Genomic DNA, 17,500 nt, shown 5'->3' with positions numbered 1-17,500 from the left:
TCCCCTCCTCCCTCCTCCCACCCCCCACTTCAGTTCTGTTCTTTCTTCTTCCCAAGTGTGCCTGTTCCTCCTCCAGTAAGGTGTGGTTGGTGTGGTTGTGTGTCACTGTTGTATGTGTGTGTGTGTGTGTGTGTGTGTGTGTGTGTGTTGGGGTGGTGGTGGTGGTGGTGGTAGTATTTCATAATACATACCACATACATGGTACATCAGCAATAGATTCTGTTGTTCAAAAGCAAAAGTGAGAACAATCTCCCGAAAAAGGAAATAACTAGTTGCGAAAAAAAGGAAATAACTAGTTGCGTACTGATGATTCCCCCCCCCCCCCCCCTCCCCCCTTCCCCCTAACACACACACCCTCCCACGCCGCCTCTCCTCCCCCCCCCACCATCCCCATACACCTCACCACCCCCACCACCCCAAAAAATAGGAAACGGTGAATGAAGAAGTACAGATTAGAACAATAGTGTTTTACAAGGATGGTATGACTGGGACATTGTCCACAGAGGAAGAACACTATCCTTGCTGATGATGAATTGGGACACATCCAGTTCCTTTTCCTCTCTCTCTCTCTCTCTCTCTCTCCCCCTTCTCTGTCTGTGTCTCTCTCTGTCTCCCCCCCCCCCCCTCTCTCTTGGTCTGTCTCTCTCTGTCTCTCCCTCCCCCCTCTCTCTCCGTTCAGATTTATACACACTATATATTTATCCATATTGTATGTTCTTTTGTGAACACAGCTTCTGTTCTGTTGGGCATGTGGCCTGATTCATTAAACTGTGTGTCATTGTCATTGTCATTCTCTCTCTCTCTCTCTCTCTCTCTGGGCCCCTCTCTCTCCATACACTTCAGAGAGTGACAAGCTGAACGGCATTGTCCACAGTTCAGTTCAAATCATTTACTCGAGGAGGCGTCACTGCGTTCAGACAGATCTATATATGCACTACACCACATCTGCCAAGCAGATCGACTTCTCAGGATACCTCACGTCAGAAGTAAGACCTATGGACACAGATCGTTTTCTTTTCAATCGCCGAAGACATGGAACAAGCTCCCTGATAACCTCCGTCATTCTGATTCCCTCGCATCTTTTAAATCTCGTCTCAAAACCACCTTTTCCCTCAGCAGCAAGTTCAATTGTGGCAGGTCCACTTCCTTTGCGTTAGCTGTGCTTGACTATGTGTGTTTACATATGTATGTGTACATAACTACATGCATGTATATGAATGTGCATTGTGTGTGCGTGAGTTTATGTAAGTTTGTGGCTGCCTATGTGTGCGTATGTGTTAGGGTAGCTGTTAGATACACATGTATTGTTAAAATGTATACTGTATGCAGTGTGTATATGTGTGTGTGTGTGTGTGTGTGTGCGTGTGTGTGTGTAGTCACATTTTGGTGTGTGTATGTAACATAGATGTAATGTTTTATGTTAACAAAGCGTTTTTGTCAAGCACCTAGAGCAGATTTCTGGATAGTGTGTTATATAAGTATCCATTATTATTATTATTATTATTATTATTATGCCTGACCAGCAGCGTAACCCAACGGGCTTAGTCAGGCCTTGTCCACAGAAGCAGCACACTTAATAACAAAATCATCCTTGCTGATGATGCATTGTGATCCAGTCCACCCCCACCCCCCCCACACCCCCTCTCTCTCTGTGTGTCTGTCTTGTCTCCTTTTCTTACCCCTTTTTGTACCTGGACTTTCTTGGGTCGACCACCGTTTTATTTTGTATATAAATCACACAATGCCAAATAAATCAATAGCGTTTATGGAATAAATACGACTTTTCACTCACTGATTTTGGGCTTGTTACAATAATATGGAAGGAAAATGTACAAGTCATACAATTAAGTGTACAAAACTTATCTATGTTTTTCTTTGTTTTTTTGTTGTTGTTGTTGTTGTTGTTGTTGTTTTTTCACCTTCATTCATACACAATTCTAAGTCTGTCTGTTTCTTCATATATGGACAATCACGTTGCAAAACTTTAGTGTTGGAAGATTGTTTGGTTTGTCTGGGGGGTGGGGAGGGGTTGAGGGGGCCGGGGGGGGGGGGGGGGGGTTCATGCTCAGGTGTGCTTTCTGTGTGCATATTTGTCTCTTTCTCACTTCTCATTTGATCATTTGACGTTATTTGTAGATGGAAGTGTTTTTTTTCCATGTGAATTCGTCTTGTTTCAAATTCTCGTTCAAAAATAACCTGTAAGGGAAAGACTGATTTGGTCTTTTTATAGATACTGACACACATTTTACCCACTAATATTATATTATTGATATACGCATAATTTCCTTTTAGATATGGTGAATTTTCAATCCCAAACAGGATATCTGATGCTGACAGTTTCAAGTGGACACTTGTTTCTGTTAGTAGTTTTTGTTCAATATACTTCCAGAAGTTGTGTGTTACTGGGCAATCAAAAAAAAAAGTGTTCAATGTAATCTACCAAATCTTACCCCTTTATCAACCTACTAGGGATTGTCAGCCTTCTCCCATTTCCCATACAGAGACCCCATCTGAAGGGTGCCCCCATCTGGGTGTGTGAATGGCCCCAGCCCATGCAGCTTGTGAGGTTCTAAAGAAATGAAGTATTCCTGTCTGTCTCTATCATTCTCTGCTCTCTGCTTTTCTCATCCCTTTGATCAACCTATGTATGATAGTCAGTCGTGGTGTTCGACTATGACCATCAGAACAGCAGAGAGGAGGTAACTGCTGTCCCCAGATTATCTGGGTTAGAATTTGATTATAATAGTGGAGAGTGTCTTGACCAGGTTTCATCCCCACTCTCTCGGCAACGAGGGTTGTAGGACAGTCAACGTTGGGATGGTTCCCAAGGGCCAACTCGCCCCCCAAGGTTGCAGCACAGAGAGCCAGTGCAGTTTTGCCTCCCAGTAGTAGTAACCTACTGGGGACTGTCCTCCTCCTAATATTCCCCATAGAGAGAGTGAAAGACCCCAAACTGATGCCCAGCTGGGTGTCTGAATGACCCAGCCCATTTTACCTGTGTGGTTCTTAAGAAACAAAGTATTCTTTGTCTTCGTTCACCTGTTCAAATGTGTGAGCCCCCCCCCCACAACCCGACCCGACCGGTGGTAAATTTGGATGGTGTCAGCAGCCCAGAGTGAAAACTGCTGCTGTCCTGGCCTTGTTTGTGTTGTTGGTACTGAGAGAGTTATAGTTAAGCTAAGGATTGTGTCAGCTTTGTGTGTGTGTGTGTGTGTGTGTGTGAGAGAGAGAGAGAGAGAGACTGCTGTCATGGTTGCCTCTTTTTGTGTTGTTGGTACTGAGAGAGTTAAAATTTGGTGTCATATACTGTACCATGTCAAACTGATGCAAACTAGGCCTATGGTTTGCTCTGTTTGGCCAAATTTCGCGCGGGTTAAACTTTAGTTAATCTGAGGATTGTGTCAGCCCTCTCTCTCTCCCTCCCCCCCTCTATGTGTGTGTGTGTGTGCGCGCGAGAGTGAAACTGCTGTCATGGTCGCCTCTTTTGTTGCTGGTGCTGAGAAAGGTTTATATTTTAAGTTATGGAGTGTGTGTGTGTGTGTGTGTGTGTGTGTGTGTGTGTGTGTGTGTGTGTGTGAATCAGAGTCATACATCCATTTCCATCCTGGCAGCAACACAACAGCCATGGGTTGGATCCCAGTGGTCCAGTGGTCAGGTCAGTCCACATTCCAAGGAAGGGCTGGTGATGGAAAAGGTTTATATTTTAAGTTAAGGAGTGTGTGTGTGTGTGTGTGTGTGTGTGTGTGTGTGTGTGTGACACGCTTGGTAATGACACAGCTGTGTGTGTGTGTGTGTGTGTGTGTGTGTGTGTGTGAGTGTGTGTGTGTGTGTGTGTGTGTGTGTGTGTGTGTGAAGCTTGGGAATGACACTGTGTGTGTGTGTGTGTGTGTGTGTGTGTGTGTGTGTGTGTGTGAAGCTTGGGAATGACACTGTGTGTGTGTGTGTGTGTGTGTGTGTGAATCAGTCATACATCCATTTCCATCCTGGCAGCAACACAACAGCCATGGGTTGGATCCCAGTGGCCCAGTGGTCAGGTCAGTCCACATTCCAAGGAAGGGCTGGTGCTGAGAAAGATTTATATTTTAAGTTAAGGAGTGTTTGTGTGTGTGTGTGTGTGTGTGTGTGTGTGAAGCTTGGGAATGACACAGCTGTGTGTGTGTGTGTGTGTGTGTGAATCAAGAGTCATAATCTGTTTCCATCCTGGCAGCAACACAACAGCCATGGGTTGGATCCCAGTGGTCCAGTGGTCAGGTCAGTCCACATTCCAGGGAAGGGCAGGGGGTCCCAGCTAGAACTGAAGGGGGATGGGTGGTAGGGGAGGGGGTGGGGGTTATCCAAGTCGTGTTTGCAGCATGCTTTCACATGCACACACTGAAACGAAAAACCCTTTTGGTGAAAATAGATAGAAGATAGATATGATAGGTAGATAATAGATAGGTAATTTCTCACTGAGCCTTCTGTTTCTCTCTCTCTCTGTCTCTGTGTTCAGGTGTTTTTTTTCTGTTTTTTTTCTTCTTCTTTTTTTCTTTCTTTCGCTTTCTCTCTCCAACACAACACAGTTTAGTTTGTTTTTGTCTGTTTGCCTTCCCTTCTCTCTCTATCTCCCTCATAGTTTAGTTGTCTCCCTCTCTCTCTCTCTCTGTCTCTCTCTCTCTCACACACACACAGAGTTTAGCACAATAGTAGGTTTTTCTTTTGTCTCCCCCCTCCTTTCCCCCCCCTTTCTCTCACAACAGTTCCTTGGGGAGACTGTTTTACTTTAGCTAAAGGCCATTTGGGTCTTGTTATGTGGCCATTATCAAAATAGTTGCTATGTTAACAAGCAGATCTTCGCATGGTCCAGTGTGCTGCTTGATGGTTTGGGGCTGGAGGGGAAGAAAAACAAGAGAGGCAAGGCCTTCAAGACTCACTTGTGATACACTTAAAAAAAAAAAATCCAAGCTTTTTATGTATTGAGTATAATTTCAAAATGTAATGTTTAAGATGAGAAAGATCAGTTTAAAGCGAATTAAGTCCCCTAGCATTAATTACAGAGTAATTTCCCTTTTTTACTATCTGCACCAAAACGTTTGCAAAATAAATAAAAATTCCATGCTTAGCAAAAGAAGTTCCTGTTTGAACAAAAAATGAAAACAATGACTCCTCTTGTTGTATCAGAATAAGAGGTCCAGTGTGCTGCTTGATGGTTTGGGGCTGGGGGGGAAGAAAAACAAGAGAGGCAAGGCCTTCAAGACTCACTTGTGATACACTTAAAAAAAAAAAATCCAAGCTTTTTATGTATTGAGTATAATTTCAAAATGTAATGTTTAAGATGAGAAAGATCAGTTTAAAGCGAATTAAGTCCCCTAGCATTAATTACAGAGTAATTTCCCTTTTTTACTATCTGCACCAAAACGTTTGCAAAATAAATAAAAATTCCATGCTTAGCAAAAGAAGTTCCTGTTTGAACAAAAAATGAAAACAATGACTCCTCTTGTTGTATCAGAATAAGAGGTCAAAGTGCCAAGTTTAGAGAATACAAAAAATATAAATATAACAGTTTGCATATAATTAGGCTTCTTTTTTATTTTTTTGTGCCAATCCCAGAGGTGCAATATTGTTTTAAACAAGATGTCTGGAAAGAACTGAATTTTTCCTATTTTTATGCCAAATTTGGTGTCAACTGACAAAGTATTTGCAGAGAAAATGTCAATGTTAAAGTTTACCACGGACACACAGACACACACACACTCACACACACACACACACACACACACACACACAGACAACTGAACACGGGGTTAAAACATAGACTCTCTTTGTTTACACAAGTGAGTCAAAAAAGAAAAAGAAAAGGAAACACCGCAAAGTAAGAAGAACACAGTGAATTTTGTGAACCCCATTTTGGTAACTGCCCTCATTTCAGATCTTCTCATCCATTTTATACATTATGTGTGATTTAAGCCAAAAAAAAAAAAAAAGAAAAAAAAAAGGAAATAATGATAATTTGAGAGAGGAATATGGATACGGATAATTTATTCAAGTATAGGCCATTGCCCCTCATGAGGGGGTGCAAACACATGAATATATATATATAACAAAAACGGCAAATTATATGCATTCATGTCAACAAGAAACATACTCAGTTCAGAGTTCAAAGACATCAGAATTGATCACAGTCTGAATGCTTTTAAACAGATAGACAAATTGCAAATGGTCTGTTTGTACTTAGAAGCCATGAGTCACGCTAATGATATGAGAGAGTTTCAGTTTCAGTTTCAGTAGCTCAAGGAGGCGTCACTGCGTTCGGACAAAACCATATACGCTATGAGAGAGAGAGAGAGAGAGAGAGAGGGGGAAACTGGATGTATCCCAATTCATCATCAGCAAGGATAAGGTTGTGTGTATCAAGTGTTCTTCCTCTGTGGACAATGGATGTCCCAGTCATACCATCCTTGTGAAACACTACTGTTCTAATCTGTACTTCTTCATCTACCGGTTACTTTCTTTTCTTTCTTTTTTTTTTAATTTGGGGGATGGGGGGGGGGGTATGTGGTGGGGGGTGGGAGAGGAGAGAGAGAGATAAGAAAAAATGAGAGAGAGAGAGAGAGATAAGAAAAAATGAGAGAGAGAGAGAGAAGAAAAAAAACCCCGGAAGGCTCAGTGAGAACAGCACACAAGTCGACCTGTGTGGGTTATTGCCCTTGTATTATTCCTTGGTCATTGCAACCTTTTGTCTGGTGTGCAAAAGCTGTACGTAAGAACATGAGGTGATTGACATCATATGATTTACCCCCCCCCCCCCCCCCCCCCTCCACCACACACACACACACACACCCTTACAACCCTGCCCTATCCCGCCCCCTGCCCCGCTTCCCCACCTCCGCCCCCTCCACCTTGATTTTTATCAAACTTTGAATGTTTTAACGTGGTTTTTTGAGTTGTACTGGAAGTTGCTGAAGGAGCAAAGCGGTTGGATAGTGATTGTGATGGGTGTGTAAGTGCAGTCAGGACACACACACACACACACACACACACACGCACACACACACACACACACGCGCGCACAAACACACACACACACGCGCGCACAAACACACACACACACACACACACACACACACACACACACACACACACACACACACACACATCCAGAAGGACATGCACACACACTTACACACACAGACACACACACACACCCAGAAGGATATGCACACACTCACACACTTTCACACACACACACACACACACACACACACACACACACCCAGAAGGATATGCACACACACACACACACACACACACACACACACACACACACACACACACACACACACACACACACACACACACACACCCAGAAGGACACACACACACACACACACACACACACACACACACACACACACACACACGCACGCACAAATTCACAGTGCTCCCTGCCTTCTGATTTTGTGACCATGCACTCTCACCAGGAACAACAACAGCAGCAGCAGCAGCAGCACCAGCACCACCACCACCACCACCACCACCATCCCCTGAAAGCAAAAGTAACATACTATGACTTCCTACATGACAGATATGATGAAAACAGTCATGCATGTAAAAAAAGCCCACTTGTGTTATTAGTCCATGAACAACAACAACAACAACAACAACAAAGAAAAAAAGAAGAAAAAAGAGAGAGAGAGAACAGCTGCAGGACACTTGATCCAATGTGACGGGTAAAGAGACGCTTCACTGCCAAATGATCCCCCCTTCTGTGTCTGGCGTCGGCAGTTCTCTCTCGCCCACTGTCAGCCCCCATGTTTTTGTTTTCTTTGATTGCTTAATTCTTTTTTCCTTTAAAAAAAAAAAAAAAAAAAAAATTTTTTTACCCTTCTCGTCTTATCTCGTCTCAGGATGAAGGTGGCGTAGTGGTTAAGACGCCCTTCTGCCAGTACAGAAGTCTGTGAGGGTCTGGGTTCGAACCCCCTGGTCTTGCCCTTTCTTTCAAGTTTTGACTGGAAAGTTCCAACAGAGTGTTTGGACGTTCGTTCAGATGAGACTATATAAACCAGCAAACACACGCTGCAGGACACTTGATCCAATGTGACGGGTAAAGGGACACTTGACGGCCAAATGATCCCCCCTTCTGTGTCTGGCGTCGGCAGTTCTCTCTCGCCCACTATCAGCCCGCATCTCAAGAGTTGTTTTCTATGATTATTATTATTATTTTATTATTATTATCATTACTACTACCTTTTTTTAAATATAATTATTATTTATTTATTTATTTATGTAAGCTTATCTTTTATTTATTCACCTTTTTTTTCTCTCAAGGCCTGACTAAGCGCGTTGGGTTACACTGCTGGTCAGGCATCTGCTTGGCAGATGTGGTGTAGCGTATATGGATTTGCCCGGACGCAGTGACGCCTCCTTGAGCTACTGAAACTGAAAACGAAACTTCTATGATTGCTTAATTCTTTTTTCCTTTAAAAATTTTTTTTTTTTTTTTAAATTTTTTTTTTTAAATCCTTCTCATCTTATTTTCGTCTCGTCTCAGGATGAAGGTGGCGAAGTGGTTAAGACGCCCTTCTGCCAGTACAGAAGTCTGTGAGGGTCTGGGTTCGAACCCCCCTGGTCTTGCCCTTTCTTTCAAGTTTTGACTGGAAAGTTCCAACAGAGTGTTTGGTCGTTCGTTCAGATGAGACTATAAACTAGCGAACACACGCTGCAGGACACTTGATCCAATGTGACGGGTAAAGGGACACTTGACGGCCAAATGATCCCCCCTTCTGTGTCTGGTGTCGGCAGTTCTCTCTCGCCCACTATCAGCCCGCATCTCAAGAGTTGTTTTCTATGATTATTATTATTATTTTATTATTATTATCATTACTACTACCTTTTTTTAAATATCATAATTATTATTTATTTATTTATTTATGTAAGCTTATCTGTTATTTATTCACCTTTTTTTTCCTTTTTTTTCTCAAGGCCTGACTAAGCGCGTTGGGTTACGCTGCTGGTCAGGCATCTGCTTGGCAGATGTGGTGTAGCGTATAAAGATTTGTCCGAACGCAGTGACGCCTCCTTGAGCTACTGAAACTGAAACTGAAACTTCTATGATTGCTTAATTCTTTTTTCCTTTAAAAAAAAATTATTAAATTTTTTTAAAATTTTTTAAAAATCCTTCTCGTCTTATTTTCGTCTCGTCTCAGGATGAAGGTGGCGAAGTGGTTAAGACGCCTGTCTGCCAGTACAGAAGTCTGTGAGGGTCTGGGTTCGAACCCCCTGGTCTTGCCCTTTCTTTCAAGTTTTGACTGGAAAGTTCCAACAGAGTGTTTGGACGTTCGTTCAGATGAGACTATATAAACCAGCAAACACACGCTGCAGGACACTTGATCCAATGTGACGGGTAAAGGGACACTTGACGGCCAAATGATCCCCCCTTCTGTGTCTGGCGTCGGCAGTTCTCTCTCGCCCACTATCAGCCCGCATCTCAAGAGTTGTTTTCTATGATTATTATTATTATTATTTTATTATTATTATCATTACTACTACCTTTTTTTTTATATCATAATTGTTATTTATTTATTTATTTATTTGTTTATTTATTTATTTATGTAAGCTTATCTATTATTTATTCACCTTTTTTTTTTCTTCCTCAAGGCCTGACTAAGCGCGTTGGGTTACACTGCTGGTTAGGCATCTGCTTGGCAGATGTGGTGCAGTGTATATGGATTTGCCCGGACGCAGTGACGCCTCCTTGAGCTACTGAAACTGAAACTGAAACTATTTTGTATTGTGTTTTGTTGTGTTGTATTATAGTGCCTGTAATGCAGTTTGTTGTTTTTTTGGGTATGATAAACTATGAACCTTCCACTTCCCTTCAAACATGCACACACACACACACACACACACACACACACACACACACACACACACACACACACACAAAGCAGGTCAGAGCAGTCACAGAGCTGGGCCTAACCCCTGGAGATACAAAAGCAAATCACTTGATTAATGTCTTGTCTGTCTGGTACAGCACACACAGTGCTGACAGATAGCAGGAGGTCAGCTGTCCCCTGATTAACCCTTTCACTACTGCTTCAGCGAGAAGGTGGCAGAATGGTCAAGACGTTTATCTCTTAACCCTTTCACTGCTGCTTCAGAAAAAAGGTGGCAGACATATAATGGTCAAGACCTTTATCTCAACACACAATACAACACAGCACAACGCAGTACAATACAGTACGATACAGCACAGTACACAACACAACACAACACAATATAATAAGATTCATTCCTGTCTTCTGTTCTCATTTTCACCTATCGCTTAACTGATCAGAGAAGAAGGGGTTAACAGATGAATGAATGAAGTGTGGAAGTGAGGTGAGCTGGGTTTTTTTTTTTTTTTTTTTTGTGCCCCCCCCCCCCTTCTTCACTGGCAACCCCCCACCCACCCACCCCCACACCCCCAAACCCTTTTCTTCTGTTTTCTTTCATCTCCGCCCCCACCCCCACTGCGCCCTTTAAAAATTTTTTAAATTTTTTATTATAACACGTCAGTTTTCAGTTAATACAATGTTTCTAAATGTATTCAAAGATTCAGAGATTTAGGTTGCTCTGAAGTGAGTATGTGGGTTTCTATGTGTATGGGATAATCAACGAAATTATCTTGGACAGTATAATACACATAACATCGAAAGACATACAATGGGGGGTCAACATTAATTATTGAGAGAGAGAGAGAGAGAGAGAGAGAGAGAGAGAGAGAGAGAAAAAAGAGAGAGAGAGAGAGAGAGAGAGAGGAAAGTTGAAGCCAGGGCAGGTGAGCTGTTCTGTGTTTTGACTTTGGCTTGAGAGGCCCTTTTTTTTTTTCTTTTCTTTGTTCTCTTCCTGCCTTGCCTGCGTATCATGTCTTCTCTCCATGCTGTGTTTAGCTGTGGGTAGTCAGTGTGTTGGTTTTGGTACTTAAAGGGTTTTAGGGGTGTGGGGGAATGGGTGGGTGGGGGTGGGGGTGGGTGGGTGTAGGGGCGTGGGGGTGGGGTTGTGAGTAAGGAAAAAGTCTTGTGTGTGTGAGTATGTATACATGTTTGTGTGTGTGTGTGTGTGTGTGTGTGTGTGTGTGTGTGTGTGTGTGTGAGAGAGAGAGGGGGGGAGAGAGAGAGCATGTGTGTATGAGAGAGAGAGAGAGAGAGAGAGAGAGAGAGCATATATATATATGTGCATTGTTTGTGTGTATGTGTGTATGCTCACACATGTATATATATGTGTGTGTGTGCGTGTGTGTGTGTGTGTGTGTGTGCATGTGTGTGTGTGTGTGTGTGTGTGTGCGCATGTGCCATGGTGTGTGTGTGTGTGTGTGTGTGTGTGCACGCGCATGTGCCATGGTGTGTGTGTGTGTGTGTGTGTGTGTGTGTGTGTGTGTGTGTGTGTGTGTGTTCTATGAAATGCATTTTGTTTTAATCTAAGCCTGATTTTCTTCACACCTTTTATAATATGATTCATCTCTTAAGTGTACTTTTTCGTTCATATGAACACACTGGATGTTTTTCCATTGTCAGATAGCAGCTGATGTGTTTTTTAAGGCATGTTTATAGTCAACTGGATAATGTAAGGCGCTTTGAGCAGCATTGGTGCTGGATATCGCACCATTGGAAAACTATGTATTAGTATTATTATTATTACATGTTGATTGGCATGATGTGTGTTCATGTGTCTAGACACGTATGTGTGTACAAATATGTCCACTGGAAGTGTGCATTATCAGTATATTGGTGACATGGATTTAGGTCAACAGAAATGAGAGCTGCAATTTGAAGAGAGCAGCGTGATAGCGGAGGAAAATAAAATGAATGCAAGTAAACAACTATTACGCCGTTATAAAATGACTGTATGGCTAACTCACTTAGTTATGGAATCCATATATATATATATATATATATATGTCTGTTTGAAATGTCACATCATCTTTGAAATATCGTTCAGGATATTCCCCACCTCCACCCCCCACCCCACCCCCCAAAAAAAGTACTAACAGATGAAAGTGTGGTCAAAAAGTTTTGTGATTTATTCAGAGTACACACTCACTCACACACAGGCGCGCGCGCACACACACACGCACACACACACACACACACACACAGACACACAGACACACACAGACACACACACACACACACACACACACACACATACACACACACAAACACACACACACACATGCACACACATAAACACACACACACGCACACACACACACACACACACACACACACGCATACACACACATACGCGCGCGCGCACACACACACACCACGCACGCACGCACACACGCACGCATGCATTTGAGGGAAAGGGGGGGGGGGGGGGAGGGGAAGAGGGATACATAGACAAAGAAATGGATAAGTCATAAAATCAATGAATGAATAGATTAGAATAAATAAGTGAATACGTCTTGAAAAATAAACTGAAAGAAGAAAGTTTTGAATTTTGTGCGTGGCGACACACTTTGATGAGAAGCCTGATTAATATTTAAATGAGATCATTCATAAGCACCACAAGCACCACCAGGTTTCTAGCCAACTGTGTGTGTGTGTGTGTGTGTGTGTGTGTGTGTGTGTGTGTGTGTGTTTACTGATTTATTTATTTATTTGTTTATGTCAGGGCTGGGCAGAATGGCACAGGAAGAGTTTGTTAAAAAAAAAAAAAAAAGGAAAAAAAAGTTTGGAATTTTGTGTGGTCACACATCTTTGAGAACCCAGATTATTTATATATAAGGGGGGGACACAGCAGTGCAGAAGAGACCAAAATGATGATTTTTCATGATTTGGGTTTTTGATGGATTTTGATTCTTGAACATCTCTTCTATCACATGCATAAGTTTTTCCACTGTAAAGATGTCTTTAACAATGAAAACATTGCCAATAAATATTGCTTGCTGAATCACGAAAGTGTTTATTGATAATGTTTTGTTCAATTTCGTTGCAAGTCGTCAAGTTTCTGGCCTTGACAACATTCCTTGGACTTGCTCAATGATGAGTGAACCTACAACCATGAGACTTTGCATGATTGTTTTATGACATGTTATTGAAGTTTTGTCACAATTATGTATGAAAATATTCTTTGGGTTTTTAATTCATAGCAGTTCCCATCTTTTTACCCATTGTAAATTTTGAGGATTTGGCAATACCCAAAATTTCAAAAATTCATAAAAAGTAAAATAATTGAAGAATCAACACAATCTCACATGAAAATGAAGATAATGTCATTGTATCTCAAGTCCACATAACAAAAAAGTGTCTGCACGCACCACATGGACCACAAACGCGATTTCTTTGATACATTGTTTGGCGGCCATGTTGATTTGTTTTCATAGCAGTGGGTGTTCACAGAAATCTAAGAACACTTTTTTTTGTGATCCACAAGTGATGATACACCTAGTAGACACAAAAAAAAGAAGAAAAAAAAAGAGAGATATAGTTGCAGAGAAAAAAAAAGTCGTTATTTGACTCTAGTGTCTGGCCTTAAAAGAGATTATAAGCAAGCAACACCACCAGGTTTCTAACCATCCATGTGTTTTCTTCAGTTTAACGTCTATTCACTATAAGTGTTTTTAGACGGAAAGGAGTAAAGTAGTGTATAAAGGAAAGGGAATGCATGTGAATATTAGTGTTAAAAAAAAAATTAAAAAAAAGAAAAAAAGTTCATGTTATGTATCAGAGGAAAAGTATATTATGAGAAAAAGTCTAAAGAGGTTGTGGTGTGTATTGAATGAGTTGTCATGGGAAGGAGAATATGTATATGCATATCAACAAGTATTAACCTACAACAATGCAAATATAAATAACAGTATTAAATATAATACATCAAAGGAGGATACCAACTGGACTGGAGTTTAAAATTTCTGAAAACATTCTGAGCAATGAATAATCATTCAAAATCTTTTCAGTGGCTAATGAAATATTGGAAGAAAAGTCATCAACTACATCTTTTGGAAGTAACTGTCTTATGCTCGCACAATGAATGAGTAGATGGCTTACAGTTATTTGCTTACCGCATATACATGTGTGTGTGTGTGTGTGTGTGTGTGTGTGTGTGTGTGTGTGTGTTTTCAGGGCAGAGCAGAATGGCACAGGAAGAGTTTGATCCCTTGGACCTGCTGTCCAAGGTGGCGATGCTGGTACTGGAGGCTCGAACCCCTCACCCCTCGGCCAAAGGGCGCGTGGAGGGGCCGCACTGCTCCCTGCCGGCTGCCGCCGACCACCGGGGCCAGCACTGCTGTCAGCCCGAGATGCTGCAGGTTAGAGAGATTGTCTGTGTGGTGCGTTTGTGTTTGTGTGGTGTGGTGTGTGGTGTGTTTGTGTGGTGTGTGTTGGGTTGTGTTATGTATTGTGTTTGTGTGGTGTGGTGTGTGTTGTGTTTGTGTGTTGGGTTGTGTTGTGTATTGTGTTTGTGTGGTGTGGTGTGTTTGTGTGGTGTGGTGTGTTTGTGTGTTGTGTGTTGGGTTGTGTTATGTATTGTGTTGTGTGTGTGTGTGTTGGGTAGGGTAGGATTGGGTTGGTTGTGTTGTGTTGGGTAGGGTTGTTTTGTGTGTTGTGTGTGTGTGTTGTGTTGTGTGTTGCATTGTGTGTTGTGTTGTGTTGTGTGTTGTATTGTGTGTGTTGCATTATGTTGTATTTTGTTTGTATTTTATTGTGTGTATGTTGTGTTGTGTTGTGTATTGTGTTGTGTAGTATTGTGTGTGTGTTGTATTGTGTGTGTATCAAACTATCATGTTGTGTTGTGTTATGTGTGTTGTGTTGTTTTGTATTGAACTGTATCGTGTGTGTGTGTGTGTGTGCGCGCGTTGTGTTGTATTGTGTTGGGTTGTGCGTTGTTTGTGTTGTAGTGAATCGTATTCTAGTATGTGTGTATTGTATACTATTGTGTGTTGTGTTGCGCGTGTGTATTGTTTTTTTGTGCATGCTGTATATCTGGTGTGTGTGCGTCTGTGTGTTTGTGTGTGTGTTGTTGTTGTTGTTGTGCACTTATTTTACTATAACATCTTTCGGGTATGAGAATTTAAAAAAAAGAAAAAAAAAGAAAACAAAACAAAACCCAACCAACTTTTTCATGTGCCTGTGTCTGTGTGTGTGTTTTACAGTGTGCACAGGCCCAGGAGGTGAGGCGGCGGATAGAGGCCATGTGGCGCAATGGGGTCCCCTCCTGCGTGGACATCCTCCTCTTCCCGGACTGCCCCCACGGCCAGGCCGAGGCACGATCCCTGGACGGGGCCGGGCACGACTTTGACGAGAGTGCTCTCCTCTTGGAGCGCTGGAGCTTGAAGTCCATCCAGAAATGGTGAGTGTGGGAGAGGCAGGTGGGGATGGGGAACGGAATTGGTGGTGGGGGGGTGGGGGGAGGGGGGTTGGTTGAATGGGTTTTTTTTTTGTGGGGTGGACGTTTTGTCGGTCGAAAACTGTGCATGATGGCGTTGCAATGCTTACGGTATGTATATGTATATGTAGGTGCGCTCATGCATACATGCACAAACGCACAGACAGTGCACATGCGTTTAATGCACATGCATGTACACACACACACACACATGCACGCATGCACATGCACGCATGATACGCAAACTTCCACAAACGCACCGACACACCCTTACTCACACTTAGTGGTGTGAAATGACAGGTCAAGTGACGTGTTATCAGGTCACGGGGAGTGGACGGACAGTCACTCTGACTCAGTGTTAAGTGATGTGTAATGTGACATGTGATGTGATGTGATGTATCATGTGACATGTGATGCATTGTGTCATGTGATGTTACATGTGGTGTCATGTCGCGTGTGATGTCATGTGACGTGTGATGTGATGTGTGATGTGACGTGTCGCCAGGCATGGGAAGTGGGCGGAGGGAGTGAACTGACACTCCGTGTCAAGTGACGCGTGTGATGTGAAGTGTCCTGTGAAAATGATGCGATGCGTTGCGAGGCGGAAGGAGTGGACGGAAGTAAGTGTGACATGACGTGTGATGTGATGCGAAACGTGTGATGTGCCATGTGACGTGTCATGTATCATGTCGTGTCATCCAGGCACGGGGAGTGGTCGGAAGTAAGTGTGATATGACGTGTGATGTGATGTGAAACGTGTGATGTGCCATGTGACGTGTCATGTGTCGTGTCGTGTCACCCATACACGGGGAGTGGTCAGAAGTAGTGTGATATGACGTGTGATGTGATGCGAAACGTGTGATGTGCCATGTGACGTGTCGTGTATCACATCGTGTCACCCAGGCACGGGGAGTGGTTGGAAGTAAGTGTGATATGACGTGTGATGTGATGCGAAACGTGTGATGTGCCATGTGACGTGTCATGTATCGTGTCGTGTCACCCAGGCACGGGGAGTGGACAGAAGTAAGTGTGATATGACATGTGATGTGATGCGAAACGTGTGATGTGCCATGTGACGTGTCATGTATCGTGTCGTGTCACCCAGGCACGGGGAGTGGACAGAAGTAAGTGTGACATGACGTGTGATGTGAAACGAAACGTGTGATGTGCCATGTGACGTGTCGTGTCGTGTCACCCAGGCACGGGGAGTGGACGGAAGTAAGTGTGATATGACGTGTGATGTGATGCGAAACGTGTGATGTGCCATGTGACGTGTCATGTATCGTGTCGTGTCACCCAGGCATCACGGGGAGTGGACGGAAGTAGTGTGACATGACGTGTGATGTGATGCGAAACGTGTGATGTGCCATGTGACGTGTCGTGTATCGTGTCGTGTCACCCAGGCACGGGGAGTGGACGGAGGGCGTGTCGCGCAGCATGCTGCTCCAGGCGGTGCGCTCCTACCTCTACTTCTCCCAGCTCAGCTCCTGGCTGGCCTCCACACACGGCCTGCTGCCTGCACAGGTCGCTTACAGGTGGGGTGGGTGTTGAAGAGTGTCGGGGTGGGGGTGGGGAGGCTAGGGGGGTGTTGGTCCGGTGGTAACGCGTCTGCCTAGGAAGCGAGAGTATCTGAGTGTGCTGGTTTCGAATCCTGGCACACTCGCCAGTATTTTCTCACCCTCTTTGCTCACTAGATAGGACCTTGAGTGGTGGTCTGGACGTTGGTTATTCGTATGAGGTGATACAATGAGGTCCCCGTGTGTGCAGCATGCACCTAGCGCACGTAAAAGAACTCATGGCAACGAAAGGGGGTTGTCTCCTTGGCAAAATTATGTTTAAAAAAAAAAAAAATCCACTTTCATAGGAAAACAAATAGATTTGCTGGCAGGAAAGAAAAGAAAAAGAAAAAAAAGGTGGCGCTGTCAGTGTAGCGACACGCTCTTCCTGGGGAGAGCAGCCCGAATTTCACCCAGAGAAGTCTGTTGTGACAATACAATACAATACAATACAATACAATACAATACAATACAATACACTTCACGACACTACAGTACCTGTCTCCTCTCCTCCTCCCTTTTCCCCCCTCTCACCCCTCTTCTCCTCTCTCCTTCCAGATCACTCACAGGTTGTGGGTAGGTGGGGGGGGGCGGGGCAA

General features: G+C 43.3%; 1 protein-coding gene across 1 annotated transcript in view; it reads left to right on the top strand.

Annotated features, from left to right (window-relative positions):
- LOC143278147 (uncharacterized) overlaps positions 1-17,500 on the top strand; it is a 78,573-nt gene that overhangs the window by 29,762 nt on the left and 31,311 nt on the right. Inside the window, exons 2-4 of the mRNA XM_076583179.1 lie at positions 14,085-14,269; positions 15,113-15,309; positions 16,749-16,880. Of these exons, the coding sequence (XP_076439294.1) occupies positions 14,085-14,269; positions 15,113-15,309; positions 16,749-16,880 (514 nt within the window). The remainder of the gene's footprint in view (positions 1-14,084; positions 14,270-15,112; positions 15,310-16,748; positions 16,881-17,500) is intronic.

This window comes from Babylonia areolata, chromosome 35 (genome assembly GCF_041734735.1).
Source record: "Babylonia areolata isolate BAREFJ2019XMU chromosome 35, ASM4173473v1, whole genome shotgun sequence".
NCBI lineage: Eukaryota > Metazoa > Mollusca > Gastropoda > Neogastropoda > Buccinidae > Babylonia > Babylonia areolata.
The sequence above is the reverse complement of the archived record's forward strand: the minus strand, read 5'-3'. Positions and strand labels throughout refer to the sequence as shown.